The sequence below is a fragment of the Geospiza fortis genome, unplaced genomic scaffold, assembly GCF_000277835.1.
Source record: "Geospiza fortis unplaced genomic scaffold, GeoFor_1.0 scaffold173, whole genome shotgun sequence".
Lineage (NCBI taxonomy): Eukaryota > Metazoa > Chordata > Aves > Passeriformes > Thraupidae > Geospiza > Geospiza fortis.
In genome coordinates this window covers 4,945,187-4,960,108 of record NW_005054334.1, presented here as the reverse complement: position 1 = coordinate 4,960,108, position 14,922 = coordinate 4,945,187, and the positions used below count along the sequence as shown (strand labels likewise).

Here is a 14,922-nt window from a genome sequence, read left to right as displayed (position 1 = left end):
CTATTCTTTCTCATATAAACTTGTAATAGAATCCTCCCCATAAAGTCTCAATGTTAGGCTCATTGCCTCAGTAATATGCAGTAGCAGCAAGTTACACCAGTTAAGAGCACAGAGAACACAACTCCACAATAGCCTCCTACCCAGCTTCTTGGAGAACTTATTCTTCATGCTTGGCACCACTGTAAAGAGGGTACTGAGTGCTGAGATGAAAACCTCTGTCACTGATGGGCTGACAGCCCTTTCCAGATAGCTCTGTGGAAAGATAAATACATCAGGTGCACAAGATGCTATAAACACTGAAGGCAGCAGCTTCCTTCCAGCCTCCTGCCTGCCCAGAAAGTCACGTTTCTAAATCCAAACAAATGGAGTAGCAGTTCTTTTACCAAAATGCCTGGCAGCAGAGCAGGCTCACAGAGCACTTTGAACACAACTAACTCCCCCTGCCAGCGCTATGAGCTGTGCTGGTAACTCTGCCAGACATCCCACCAGACAAGAAACTTCTCCTGGATTCCAGCAGGCAACCAGTTAGGCCTTCATGCACAGTGACTGACACTACTGCCCACATTGCCTTGGGAGTTCCTGCTCTCACAGGTTAGATGGATAATTCTATACAACATAGGACATATGTTTAAGTGCAGCTGATCTCAGCAACACTTAACACCTGTGCTTCAGTGTTTCCCTGAGCAGTGGCAAACACAGGCATTTGAGCTCTCTACAGAATCCAGCCCTGAACTGTTTAGAACAGAATGACTCAACTCACTTTTGTTGAAGGTCACTGGACAATTTTCTCACAGTCCATTAATTTTTACCCAAGTTCAATGAGCAAGAAACAGCACAGACTCCAGCTTTGCCAAACTGGACATGCACTGCACCCTCCTGTCAGGGAGGAGAACAGCAGTGCCAGTGCAGCTGCCTGCCAAGAGACTGGTTAAGAAAACACCAACCAAAACATCTCCAAGCTCCTAACAATTGCAAGAATCCATACACCAGTGCCCATCACAAAGCATAAGCAAACTTTACTAAATGTTAGGAACCATGACAAAACTCCCATTCTTTTGACAATTCTGCTTGAAGTGTCTTAGGGACAGGCCTGTATGGAGCACTAAAGCACTCCTGAGTCTCCACAGCTACTTTTTAAATCATGTCACAGGCCTTACTGAGGCACAATGCTCAATACTGCCCATGCAGACTGGGCAGCCTCATCAGTACCTTCTGGGAAGAAGCACAGAAATGAAATTGCAGGTGCAAACCATGGCTCTCTGGGACACTGGCAAGTTTTTAAAAAGTGGCAGAAGGGGAAACAACAGCTCAGGCACGCTTCATTTCCTGACACACCTGGAGCTGCAATGGATTCCACAGCATGGTAGGTAGGCTATGGGATGGCACAGTCTGAACAAAGACACATGGAAACTTTATGAATTTCTGCACCCTCTGAGAGCATACACTACCATTTGCATGAACTGTGTAATTCCATATTTGGCTGTGGAAAAGTGGCCACAGTTGTTCTCGGTTTACTGGATGTGCCCTCTTCCCAAAAAAAGCATTTGTGCAACTCACTCTTGGTGCTTGAAAGAACTTTGCCAGGTACCCACGGAACAGACCAAGTTGAAAAGAAATCCTACCATGACCATGGGGATGCAGAGACTGTCACAAATCCTCAACAGGAACTCAGAGAAGTTGCTTAGTGTGTCTTTGCTCTCAGAGTTGGGGGCAGTGAAAGCATTCTCCTGGGCCATGAAGTCACCCTGGAATTCCACTGCTAACCTATAAACACACAGTGGATAACAGAGGAAAGAGGAAACCTCCTCACTCTGTAAAGGAAGCCAGGAGATACTACATTTTAATCACAATTTTCACCATAAAGGACCCACAAACACTCAATGGGTTGGAAACAGAGGAATCTGGCAATCACACTCAGTTACCTCTTGAGTGAAGCTATTAAAAGTCATCAAGGTTGCACAACAGTACACATTGGGAAAGGAAGACTTAGTTTCTGTGAAGAAAGCATGTGCTGTGGGAAGCTCTGGGGTGGCAAGTCTGGTTTTCAGCCATACCAGAGTGTCTGATGCACAATACAGCAAACCTTGTGAAAATCAGCCACGGGACCGTTTAGCTGATATAAAATCCATGACAGAACCTGAGTGCACTCTAACAGGACCCCAAGACTCTGGGTCAGTGCAAAAAGGCATGTCTGATTCTGACTGAATTATCTCAGCCAACCCAAGTGATGCAAGGCAAAAACTAATTTGGCCAGACCACCCTAAAAACTGATCCTGATTCATTCTGATTCATACACAAACTCATCTACCACTGTCTGATGTGCAGCTAAGGGTGCCAAATAGCTCTGATCCAGCAGAAGAGGTAAAGTTGGTGCCTATAAACCCACTTCCAGTAACAGGTCACAGACATGAGCAAATCCAAGGCCAGCATCTGGAGCAGATACACATTTGTTAAACGGTTAATCCCCTCTGGCAGTGAAACCACATAGCATAGGAATCTGGTTTCACACATAGTTCTTACATTATCAGCAGTTTTGGTGAATTTTCAAGCAGTCCCTTAAAGCCCAAAGACATGAAATAAACTGATAGGTCCCAGGCAAATTTCATGGGAGACATATTCAGGTGTCACAAAATTTTCACTATTAATACATACCCCTGACTCTGCTGTTTCACTGACCAGTGCCACACACTGAACTCACCTGTGATATTTCTGTGGTGGGGCTGGGTGGAGGAACATATTCACAAGGACAGAAGAATGGACAGACATGAACACACACCGCCCACCCACCTTCCTGACTTGTCCTCACCTGCAAGCATTTCTGAAACTCTCCAGGGTATTGAGCAAGAACTGACCCTGTCTCTGAGGAACTCTACCAAGATTTCTGTTTGCCGAGTGACTCTGAGACACTGAGAATAGGAGATCGCCCTGTTACAGGAGAGAAGTCTTTAAAATCTTATGTCCACTTTCAGAAAAAAAATAGCTTTCTCCTCTGACACCAGCAGCAGGAGGAACAACAGATTTCACTTCACTCCATCACACAACAATTTTTTTGCTACTGTGCTTTCCCAGAGAGGGCAGAGTTAAACAGCTTGTGTGCTCTTCCTAGGGAGGACAGTTACAGAGCTATTAATTCTGCACGATGCCCTCTTAGAGTCTGTATTACCATGATTTGATCTGTTTTAAGCCTTTCAGCTAATGGAGCTTTAAATCCTTCTGAGAAAACTTTGTACTTTCTAAAATTTTCTTTCTTCCAAATACTCTTCAGACAACACAGAATAGTTCTTCTCCTTGCTTAGCAATGAAATCTTAGAAGTTCTTCTACTTTGGCTCAGAGTTTCAAGCAGCTATCCATGTACTAATTCTTGTTCCCACACAGCATCCCACTGAGTTAAGCCTGAAGCCAACTGAAGCGTCAGAGTTAATCATTTGCCCAAACTGGGAACAACTTGGAACTCAAAATCTGCCTTTAAGCCTTAACCTGCTGTGGTGGTCTTCTCCATAATACCAGAGGAGGGCACAGCTACACACTGGTGCCTGGCAGTTCAGAACTCCTCCATTTCATGCTGACATACCTTGGCAGAGGTATCATCATTTCCCCTTTTCTCCCTTTAAACACAGCCTGCATATCCTCACTGTCTAATTTCCTTCCTGTGAAGCTCCTAATTCTGAAAGGGACACCTAGCTCTGTGTGTGTGGAAACTGACTGGCCAACATCTTCCTATGGGACAGAAAGCACTTCTGCCTTCTTCAGGCAGAGAAGGCCAATATCTGGTACCACAGAACTTGTGGCTAAAAATGTTAATAATGAATTTGGAGTTCTGTTACTCATTTGAGTATTGAGGTGTTCTCCCCACTACTGGCACGAAATCTAAACCTATATGGCTCTAAGCCTACAGCAAGAAGGCTCAGCCCTTGTCTTTTCATTAACCATCTACACCTGGGGCTCTTCTCAGAAGTGCAGAGGTCCCAGCAGCACACTACACATACAACAGATGCCAGGAACAGGAAAGGGTTTAAATAGTGGCTAACAACTCCCTTGCTGAGGGATCACAGTGCATATATGATGACACTCCTAGTCTGAATGTAGAACAAGAAATGTTGATTGCTGAAAAAACAGATTGACCAATGCAGCCTACAAGGTGAGGGTGGGAAGAAGGGGAAGTTCAAATGGCTTTGGAGTACTGGACACATAAAGAGAGTAGCATGCTCAAGTAGTGTCCCACAGAACTTCACTGATTTCAAAAGATATCATTCACCAGTATCCATCTTCATCTGCTTCAAAGTCTGGTACCATCTCAAGGCAAGAGGATCAAAAAAAAAAATAGCAGAGAACCAAACAGCCACGGGGGATGTAAGCAAGGAGATGGAACACATACAAAACATCAACATAGGAAGATCATCACTGTCCTGCTCAGTCCTACCAACAATCAACAGCTTTTGACTTACTGCATGCCTCTTACTACTCTGTGGTGGGGAAAGGTCAGCACATCGCTTCAGCACCGCCTCCAGAAGCTTCTGCAGTTCTTCATATGGGACTGGAGGGGAACTCAGATGGTCCTTCCTTAACAAGTGAAGACAAAGACAAGATGCACAGTCCCTCCAGGGGACATTCCACAAGGAAGGCAACACCATCAGAAATAACAGCTCTTCTGATGGAAATATGCCACTGCCACTTCTCTCCAGCACAGCATAGAAAGGCCACAATATCTGAATAGTGTCTTCACCCACACATAACACACCTACCAAACACACCCTCAGTGCTCTGCTCCCACCACATTCAGGAAGCCCATGACTGTCCAGAGTCTTATGTTTATTATTCTTATCAATCTGGATGGGGCATAGAGTGACAAAGCCACAGCAGCTGCTGTACAAGCCTGCCTGGAACACTAGGTCCTTCCTGCAATGACTTGCTGCCTGCCACAGCTTCATTGCTCTGGCAGCTTTCCTGAGGTGGGTGGGAAGCTGGCTCTGCTGCACCCACGCTTGCCTCAGCCACAAGTCCCACTGCAGAGCACGTTCACCCACACAGCCACAGGGGAACCGCAAAGCCCAAGATGGTATCAACAGATCTGTCTGAAGAAAAGTCTGCAAATACATTCCTGCCTACCTCAGGAAAGCAGCCACAGCTCTTACAGCCTCCACTGCCACCTCCAGCACTGGGCAGTTCACTGTCTCCATCAAAACATCAATGGCTTCTAAGCATACACCTCGGTTAGTGAACAATTTGATTTCCACTGGTTGCCTGTGAAGACAAAACAAAGTAAGCAAGGAGAATGTTGTCAGAGTTAGGTAACTGTAGTGCCCTTCCCTCATTTCAGCAAATGGACAGCTGAGCCATGAGATTGCAGCCATGTTTTTCAGTATTGAGAGCCAGCTGCTCTCAAGGAGGTACTCTCACACTTGAGCAGGTAGAGGGTTTGCTATAAAGAGGAAATTTCAGCCAGTCTAAAGCAGTACCACGATAAAACATGATAAAACATAGCCTGGATAACTGTGTGACTACTCCAGAACACTGTCATGAAAAGCACAAGAAAAACAAGCCTTGCAAAATATAGTGATCTCTGTGCCTTGGACTCACATCTGCTCTGGCATTTGTGAGTTCATCTAGCAACTTAAAACATCACCATCCTAGAGGATAATGCCATGAGAATAGCCTCTCTCACTGCACTCCTAATGCCAGATGCTGCCAGGGCAGGAACCTTCACAAACTTGAAAGGTAAACAGGAAAATAAACACAATCCAACTGCTTTGACAATCCTTTTCAACAGTGAGCATTTTGGTCATCTGTGACCCAACACCTTTGAGGATTCAGCATGAGAGCATGGAGGGACAACAGGCCATTAATCCCATTATTGGACAGAGCTGTGTACATGGCAGACTGTGCTCATTTGGCTCCTGGCAAGTCAGGTACAGTTGGGAGGGCAGGGGGAAGACAGGCAGTTACATGTAGACAAGAGGCACAAACAACCTGCCAGAGGGTCCCTCCAAAGTGAAGCAAGAAAAGCAGCACAGCATGACAGGAGCCAGATTTGGGAGCCAAAACTATTCCCTGTTATTCAATTTTCACAGTCGTGCCTGACTGAAGAAAGCCAGGAGCACATGCTTTCATGCACAAATGGGAAAGCAAAGTGAACTTCAGTAGAAATTACACTAGTAGCCCAGTTACATGGCAAAAAGGGAACAGAAGAAGAACCACTCTTTTTAGTCACTCAGTGGGATGGAACCCAGGCTTCGCAGCCACCTCACATTCTGCTGTGAGAAAAAGCTGTGAGGTGGGCATGGCAAGGAAAAGGACTTGTGGAACTCAGGCATCAGGAACCAAGCCACAAGTGATGCACTGAACATCCAAGTTACTTCTACTCACACTGGCTAATTCTATTAATCCTCTATATCTCCTTTCTTTAATCACCGACCTTCTGAAGTAAAACACATCAGGAAGAAAAGTCTTCACTGACTCATGCAGGGAAGAAGGGATGGAGGAGTATTGCTGACTCATTCAAGCAGCACAAACCCACTTTCAAGATGGTGCACTGTGATATCTTTGGGGCCTGGGGGGAAAGTGTTAAGGGCAACACTCTTGCAGCTTCCTGCAACCTCTCATCTTTGGGCCCCAAACTGCACCTGCCACTATGATTATGCTGGGAGAGACAAGGGTCACTCCAGGGAGAGCTACCCAACATTCCTGACATACTGCCAAGGGGAGCAGTACCTCCTGCATGGACCTCACCATAATGTGGCTCACTTACACAAGAGAATCCAGCTGCAAGCTAAAACCAAGATGAGAGGTTCCAGCACAAGATCCCTTTCCCCATGATGATTAATTTTAAATAAAACGTGATTTCTAAGGCAAAGCTCAGAGAAACAGAATGGGTGTACGAGAAAATGAGAGCAACAGCACAGAGTGTTCTCTTTGTTTTACAAGCATAAATGCTGTAATTAATGTTCCCCATATCCCAGTTTCTCTTTTTGACAGATCCCACACTGGCATCACCACACTGTTCTAGCACTGTTGCTTTTTCTTCTCCTTTTTACCCTGCCACTTGCTACAAAATTGACTATGACATTTCCAAAATTCTGCTCAAGGGCTCTCTTGGGGGATCTAAGTGACAAAAATGAGACTCTGTCACTAGCATGACAGGATAGGAACAAGATCATAAAGGCAAGAACAGGAAGCACAGAAGAAAAACAAGCCAGTGTATATTATTTCTCAGCAGAAAACAAGAGGAAAAAAGTGACAGAAGACATTAATATTTCAGCCTAGAATTTGTTTTTGCAGTTTGAATTTAGCTCAGATGATGATAGAAGACCAGAGGCCATGGAATTTGCATGCTTTGTTTTGTCATAGAGGCACACTTAGCAGGAGCTGGCCTGCTCACATATGCCTGGACCTTCCTGGCCTTCTCTCCTGCTCTGTCTACAGCTGAAAAGAGATTTCACCTCCCTAACTGGCAAGGAAGCAGGAAGAGGAAGATTTAGTCCTATAAACAGGACAAGCTGGGAGGTTCAGAAACAACCATCAGGCCTTTCTTTGCAAGAATAAAGGAGATGAGATTGTTCAGCACCATCTTTCAAACACAAAAACTCTTGTGTGTAGATATCTGGTCTTGGAAGAAAATCTTAAAAGCAAAAGCCTCACAGTCTCCATTTTGGAGTACCAAACTCTGCCTGCAAGCCTGACAGGGTACGTCCTTACCGTTTCAGTATTTCAGTGAAGAGCAGGAGCCCTTGTTTGTGCAACTCCACATTGTTCAGCAGCAGGACACCTTGGAGACTCCTCACCAGAGATTCAATGCCTGTACATGTTAAGAGAAGTCACAGAGAGGCTTTTATGTTCCAGATTCCAAAATGGAAGTAAAATTAATTTTTAAAAAGAAGAAAGATTTGAACAATTATTTTTCTGAGCTACTGACAGAAACAAGTGTCCAAAACTGTTGAGTGTTCACTCAGCTCCCTCATAACATGCCTCAACCTTTACTGCTGGAGATAAGACCCAAAGAACAGAAGGAATGTAACCATTTTTCCTAAATCCACTCTTGGCATATCCACAGAAACACTTAATAGTAACTCAGAGAATGTCAATCATGATAACTGGTTATTATAATGAATTAGTGCTCATCAGAAACTCATTAGGACAATGACACTACAAATTCAAGCTGTGTTGGACATCACCAACATGTCTGATAGGTACTTATTTTCAGTCCTTTATCCATCCGGACTGGAAATTGTGGTTGTGTGTAAAGTGCTGGAATTCAGCTAGAGGCACAAGGATGCCTGCAGTCACTGTGCCAGCAAGGTTGATGACTCACCATACACAGTGTGACACTTGGAGAAGAAAAGGCGCTCTTCAGTCAGGAGGAGCAGGCAGCAGTACACTGACCAGATAAGGATTTCACTTTTGCACAAGAGACACTCAAAGAGGAACTCTGCAAACACATATACAAATAAGGTCACCCTGGTCAGAAGCAGACTGCTCACAGCATGGCACAGCTGCTCCTAGAACAGAGCAGAGGAAGGAGGAGGAAATGAGGAAACATAGCAACAGCCACAGGGAGAATGGCTGTACCATGAAATGGCAGGAATGGAGAACACAGTAGATGCTCAGGGGTATGCTAATCTTCAAAAAGAGGTGACTAGAGAGCAGAGACCCATGGGCAGGCATCTTCCCAGCACAAACTCAGTAGGAAGGAGCTGAATTGTGGATCTAGCCCTTGGCACAAATGAAAAGCCACAAAGCAAGCTTTATCACAGATGCAGTGACCTTTTTTTCCTCATGACTTTTACATCTCCCAAAGAATTTGTATCATGAAAGTATTTCTGTCTTTTGGGATTACAGAGAAATAATAAACCATCGACCATAGCTGCATTCTAAAGCCAAATCCTAGACCAAAATCTGAGCAAACTTACAATATTTAGTGGAATGAAATGGAAACCAGTTTGCTTAAACTTGTATCTAAGGTCCTGCAAGAAGGACCTTGACCTCAAGTACTTGGCCAAGTTCTCTCAGTGGAAACCCCATTCTGCCTGGTGACACCTGCTTTTAAACTTTCAGTTGAAAACATACTCTCTCCCCTACTCCTAAAATCACCTGGTATAAAATGGCCACCACATTATGCCACCAGTGGATTTCATGGAGCCAGCCTGATTCCTAAATCAAACAGCCAGGGGCAGATTTGATACTGGGAAATGAGCAATAAATTGCTACTGCATTTGTTCACCTGGGACATCTGCATGGATAAAAGCAGGAGCATATCTGCTAGGAGAGTGAACCAGCACTGCAGCCATACAGTGAGAACTCGCTGCCTGTAACATCTCATCTCTGGTTAACAAGAGCTGTTGGGAAGCAAAAGTCAAAAGGAGAAAGGAAGTCAGCTATACAGCTGTGAGTAGGAAACAGTTTGTTCTACTTTTTAAAATTTAAAATATAAATTAAGGTCTCTCTTTTGGCATTTATTTCACAGATCAAACCTGCTAAGGTAAGATAAAACACTGAACCAAAGAGACTCAAAAAAGCACATGAGAACTACAACAGAGCAGATCATGAGTAAGAATAGTTCTGCCCCCAGGCTTAGTCATGCTGGTGCTGCATGTGCTGCATCAGACCTCAAGTGTAAATGAGTAAGATCAATTAAGGCCAGGAGTAAAATCTTCCCCATTCCAGGATGAAGGCATGAACAAGAAGGTGATCAACAGAGGTATCCCCTATTGCTGGTTGGGGGACTATGTACAAATTACAAACGGGATGGGACAAGCATTAATACACAGACCATTGTTCTACTTGTCCTTACTTTTTACTTCTTATATAATTTTTCTGCTGACAAATCTTATAGCTACTACTTAACTCTAATTGCAGTTCTGCTGTCTCTAAAGCTTACCTTTTCCAGCTTTCCCAAAACCCTCAGATTTTAAAGATTCCCACATCTCCATTTCTCCATGCAGCCTCTATTGCTGGTGTTGGTAACAGAACACTCTGCTTTTTCATATATATAGTGCCTCAGATAAAGGTTCATTACAGGCCAGCAAATTATTTATGTGTACCAACAATTCACTACTACTTCAGCAATCACCTTTTTGAGAACAAGTGGAAGTGGATTTTCCCCTTCTAAAAAGTCAGGGTTCTCAGTCTCCTCCTCTGTCTTTGCATTATTCATAAGAATAGATACAAAATGGTCAGATTTCAGCAGCTCCTTTAGCAAACCTGCAAAAAGAAGAGCAAGAATGAGCACCATACTGAGCAGCACAGTGAGGATTATATTAACACATAAGTATTTACAGACTAAGACTTGTTGCCAACTTCCTCCCCTCACCTCCAATTTAGGGAGCTTCTTCTCATTGTGTCCCCAGATACCGCCATGTCTTGCAACCCCTTGTTGCTGATACTTTTTCCTGGTCTGATCTGCTCTCTGTTCCTTCTCAGAGTCACATATGTACAGGGATGCATCTCAGGAGCTCTCTACTTGCATTATCTTCTGTTAGTAACCACACCTTAAACTGTTTCTTGGGAGAGCTCTTGACCTGCATTCTTCTCCAAGCAGTCAGTTACCCCAAATGACAAGACATTTTCCCTAGAACACTTCCTAGAGAACAGGCATTTATCTTCCCCTTCTATTTCCACAGACTCTTACAGAAACAGCTGTGTTCAGCTGAAGGATACCCACACTCCAAAAAACTCTCTCAGTATAGCAGTATAGATCACTGCTACAGGTAATGATGAAAATCATCAGTACACATCAGTACAAATTCACAGGGGTATCGTCTGAGCTACAGAATTCTATTTTCAAAGGAATCATAGTCTATTTCTAGTAGTTGAGTAGATAAGCTGAGGAGCAATCCAGTTCCTCCTTGCGTCCTTCTAGAAAAATTAATTCCCTGGATGGTTTACAAACAAAGTGATGTCAGAAAGGCTGAGATTGTGCTCCCCAGCAACAGCTGAAACATGCAGTTGTAAGGATAACTGCCAGAAAGTGCCACTTCCACATTAACTGTCTAACTAATTAACACGATGCCCCACATCTAAAGACTGTATTTTTTAGTCTCCATCCTGCTGCTCTACAAAACCCACTTGCCCATGCACAGTATCTGAATTCAGACATTTTGAGAGATGATCACGCCACAGCACAAGCTCTGAAGAGACTGAAGATTAGTCAGTGCTAGGCAAATGTGAGGCATCAGGGGACACAGGGGTCTGGGGGTGCTCAGCAGCTGGTCTGGGCTACTTCACTGGAGTAACAGAAAGGACTGATGGCTTTGGACAAGCAGCATAAAGATCCTCTATGGAACAACCCACATTACAGCATCTTAATCAGCCAAGGACTTCCTCCTCATTCTAAGCATTCCCTTGCACCTTGCAGTTTCTCTCAGCAATGCCTTACCCAAACAATTAACCTGCAGCTCCTTTGTCTGTGCACACCCCAGAGTATTCAAGAAGACACCACACAGCCTTTCTTCAAAGTGTCCTGAGAGCCGTTCTGTGCCAGCAGGAGAGGAGTACAGCTTGCCGTACAAGTAGCAGACAGCAGCTTTTATACTTTCATTTGGGTATGTCAAGCCCATCAGCAGATGATCCACTAAATTATCTAGCATGAGGAACAGGAACAGCAAACATTCACTGACATTTTAAAAGCACCAACCTATTTCCCTTGAAAAGTTGCAAAAGCCTACTAGCCAGACTGGTGTACGCAGGTTAAGGAATGCCACAATCAGGTGATGTGCTCAGCACCATCTGTCCTTCTGAGCAGAGGTACAGTAATCAACAGCCAGCAGAGCTCACTGTTCACCATATGAAGATCCACCATCCCAGCCCCCTCCACAAACAGTTCAGCTTGCTCACCAGACCCCCAAGCACTGGATCAAGATAAAAAAAAACCTAAACGTATGTTGCCTGTGAGGCAGACCCAAAACCCCAGTTCACAGAGGCTGCTTTTGCCTGGCTAAAAGCAGGATTATAAAAGCTGCTATGAAGGTTCTGACCTGTATCCCAGGAGGCCTGAATGCCACTCTGACTTCTGGACAGGCTTCTTGGTGACCTTCATTAACTCGTCTGGGGGACAGGGTAGTGCATGCATGCATGTGTACCAGGGCTGTGAATCCCACCCTTCAGTGGGACATGACATACTACTCACTGTGCTTTACCACCAGTATTTCAGCAAAGCCTGGGATGGCATCTGCCAGCTTGCCCAAGAGAGAAAATGTGGGCAGGCTGCTTCTCATGGTATTTGCTTTGCACAGCTGTAGAGGAAACAGAGAAGGAAAACATTTCACCGATGAGGACACAGTCCAAAGGCAGAAATGCACCCAAACCAGCAACTTCTCAGTGGTGCATAATCTTCCAGAACAGGATCTTTTCCGAAGATGGGCCCTCTTCACCACTTGGGATAAAGCACAGGAAACCCCCAAATACCACACTAAGTCTCCAAAATGTCTTTAAACGAATTCAAGGAATTGCTTGCTTGTTGTTCCTTTTCCTCTTTCTCCCCTCCACCTCTTACATGAGCAGACTAATTTCTCACCATTTTTGCTACTTCACTTTTTTTTGTACCCTGTGGGACCATCATAAACTTAGGAACAAAGAGAGTGAGAGCTCATAGCACAGGTTGGGAACAGTGAAGTAGGAAAAGAAGTATCCAAGGAAAACACACAGCTTCATAAGAGTATCATGAAGCCCTATGGATGCAAGGCACCATGAGAACAATATAAAAACTCCATGGTAGAAACTAACACTGCCAACATCACAGCTGGGGAACTGGCATTAGGACATCCAAGGATGGGGCTTTGAGCAACCTGGTCTAGTGGAAGGTGTCCCTGCCCATGCCAGGAGGATTGGCATTAGATTATTTTTAAGGTTCCTTCCAACCCAAACCATTCTGTGATTCTGCGATCCCACTGCTACATCCCAGTCTTGCAGGGCCACTCATTCCTCAACCTCTGAAAGACTGGAAGGAAGGGGAAGAGAACTCATTTTCACTGACCTCCTTCTGACTTTCATCCAAAATGCAGTATAAGTACTGTTCTGACTTCATCTCCACAACAAGCCTCACCAGAACTAGGCAGAAAAAACAGGATCAGTAATACACACACAAGAGCACTCACAATCCATCTTCCATGGGGCTTTAGCAGACCAGTGAGCAAAGAGCTTAGAAATGAAATGAGCCCAGACGTGCTGAGAGAGCTGGGTTACAGCAGCATTCCCAGCACTATTACCTCTAATAGCCCAGCTCAAACTCTCTGAGGCCTCATTCCAGCAGTCCTGCTTCAGCTGCACTACAAACCATGCATGGAAATGAGCTGCAAGCAACAAACTGAGCCTCAGGACAGCAAGTAAACATAAGGAATTAGGAAAGGAAGGGGAAAAAAACCTAGCTTAAAAGCATAAAGAATTATGGTAATTGAATAGACCAGGCTTCCTACTGTATGAAAAAGGGCCTTTAAAAATGCATCCTTCCAGAGAAGATATCAGAACTGAAACTGCTGAGGATCCTTAGATTCACACTCAGAGCTCCTCCTTCAGCTGCTACTGTCCCTTAGATAAGTGAAGTCTATCAGCCATTCCTCCCCACTGCAGATGTCCCATACACCTTACCAGAAAGCAAGGCATCAGTCACCTTTGTGGTGCTGGTCACCTCCTAAGGCCCAGGCAAGTGCTGTTACTATTTTAAGAACTCTGCCAGCTCTGTACTAATAAGAGGAATCAGCAAGAGATTATGTTTTCCAGGCAGTGGCAACACATCACCTGGGGTTTCCCCAACCAAATCTCAAGGGAGTTGCCTGATGCTGGCAGGCTGCCTGTGCCACCACACACAGACCAGCAGGCCGGTTGCAGCAAGCAAAGTTCTTCTTCCAGTACTTTTAGAACTGGCACCTGAATGTTCAGCTGATAAAATTTTGGCAAGAGCTCTTTTACTGAGACATTGCACACATTTCCACATGGGGTTTGGTAAGGCTGTCTTGGATGTAGTTTGCTGTCATGGTATGACTCAGTTGGAAAACCTACACTTTTGATTTGTATCCTAGGAAAGCATTCTAAAAAGAAATACCAGAGACTTTTGGGCTCACCATTTCTTGGTATATCCAAGGCAATACTAGACCTGCTTCAGCTACAGAGCTACGCATCTCAGCAGAAGTATGTCTGAGACAGGTGATTTATAGGTGGTTTAACAGACCTTTCTTGCCCTAAGCTCTCAGAAACTTAAAGCACTTTCAAGACTTAGGCAACACTAATTTAAAATTGCTCTGTTAGAGAGCATGCATCTCTCAACAGACTGGTAACATGACAGAAAGACTTTTCAACCCCATTTCAAGCAAGTGTCTGGAAACTAAAATTCCTCTGGAAGAAGTTTGTAATAGCTCCTTTTACCTTTCATGGCTGGTCATGGAACGCATCACTGCACTGCTGATATCTCTGGACTCAGCAGAGCTGCCCAGGGTTAACTGGACTGCAGAGATTCCTTTGTCAGCCCTGCAGATGTTTTCTTCAGTTTTCAAATGAGGGACTGCTCACAAAGAGGAATCTACAGCCTGTACAGCTAAATCACAAATACCCTCTACTCCTGAGGAGAAAGCAGTAGATCCCATAGACTTCCATTTGCTTTGACAATTTGGTCGGGTCTAAAGATGCCAAAGTAGAGTCACTGTTACCCATCTGATACTAAATTCATGACACACACAGAACCTGTGAGAGAAATGTTAAATATTTTAAAATGCACACACTCTCCTGCCCCCCAGTATTGGAGCGGATCACCCATTTTTGTTGCATGGATATTGATGGTCTTCCCCACTGAAGCTGTGTCAAAGCTGAGCATCTCACTACAGGTATCAGACAAGACACACTGTCCCCTTCACAAACTGCCAGTAACTGAGATGGGGATTTGTCTCTCACCTTCAACTAACAGGTTCAGGGCACTGCTGTCTTCCACAGAATGCAACATC

General features: G+C 44.5%; 1 protein-coding gene across 1 annotated transcript in view; it reads right to left on the bottom strand.

Annotated features, from left to right (window-relative positions):
* LOC102039179 (meiosis inhibitor protein 1) overlaps positions 1-14,922 on the bottom strand; it is a 45,721-nt gene that overhangs the window by 28,459 nt on the left and 2,340 nt on the right. Inside the window, exons 2-14 of the mRNA XM_031057764.1 lie at positions 14,873-14,922; positions 12,966-13,039; positions 12,120-12,225; positions 11,370-11,573; positions 10,065-10,195; positions 9,216-9,330; positions 8,307-8,423; positions 7,694-7,793; positions 5,108-5,242; positions 4,447-4,561; positions 2,807-2,925; positions 1,623-1,764; positions 141-252 (exon numbers count right to left, since the gene is read on the bottom strand). Coding sequence (XP_030913624.1) covers positions 141-252; positions 1,623-1,764; positions 2,807-2,925; positions 4,447-4,561; positions 5,108-5,242; positions 7,694-7,793; positions 8,307-8,423; positions 9,216-9,330; positions 10,065-10,195; positions 11,370-11,573; positions 12,120-12,225; positions 12,966-13,039; positions 14,873-14,922 — 1,520 coding nt within the window. The remainder of the gene's footprint in view (positions 1-140; positions 253-1,622; positions 1,765-2,806; positions 2,926-4,446; positions 4,562-5,107; positions 5,243-7,693; positions 7,794-8,306; positions 8,424-9,215; positions 9,331-10,064; positions 10,196-11,369; positions 11,574-12,119; positions 12,226-12,965; positions 13,040-14,872) is intronic.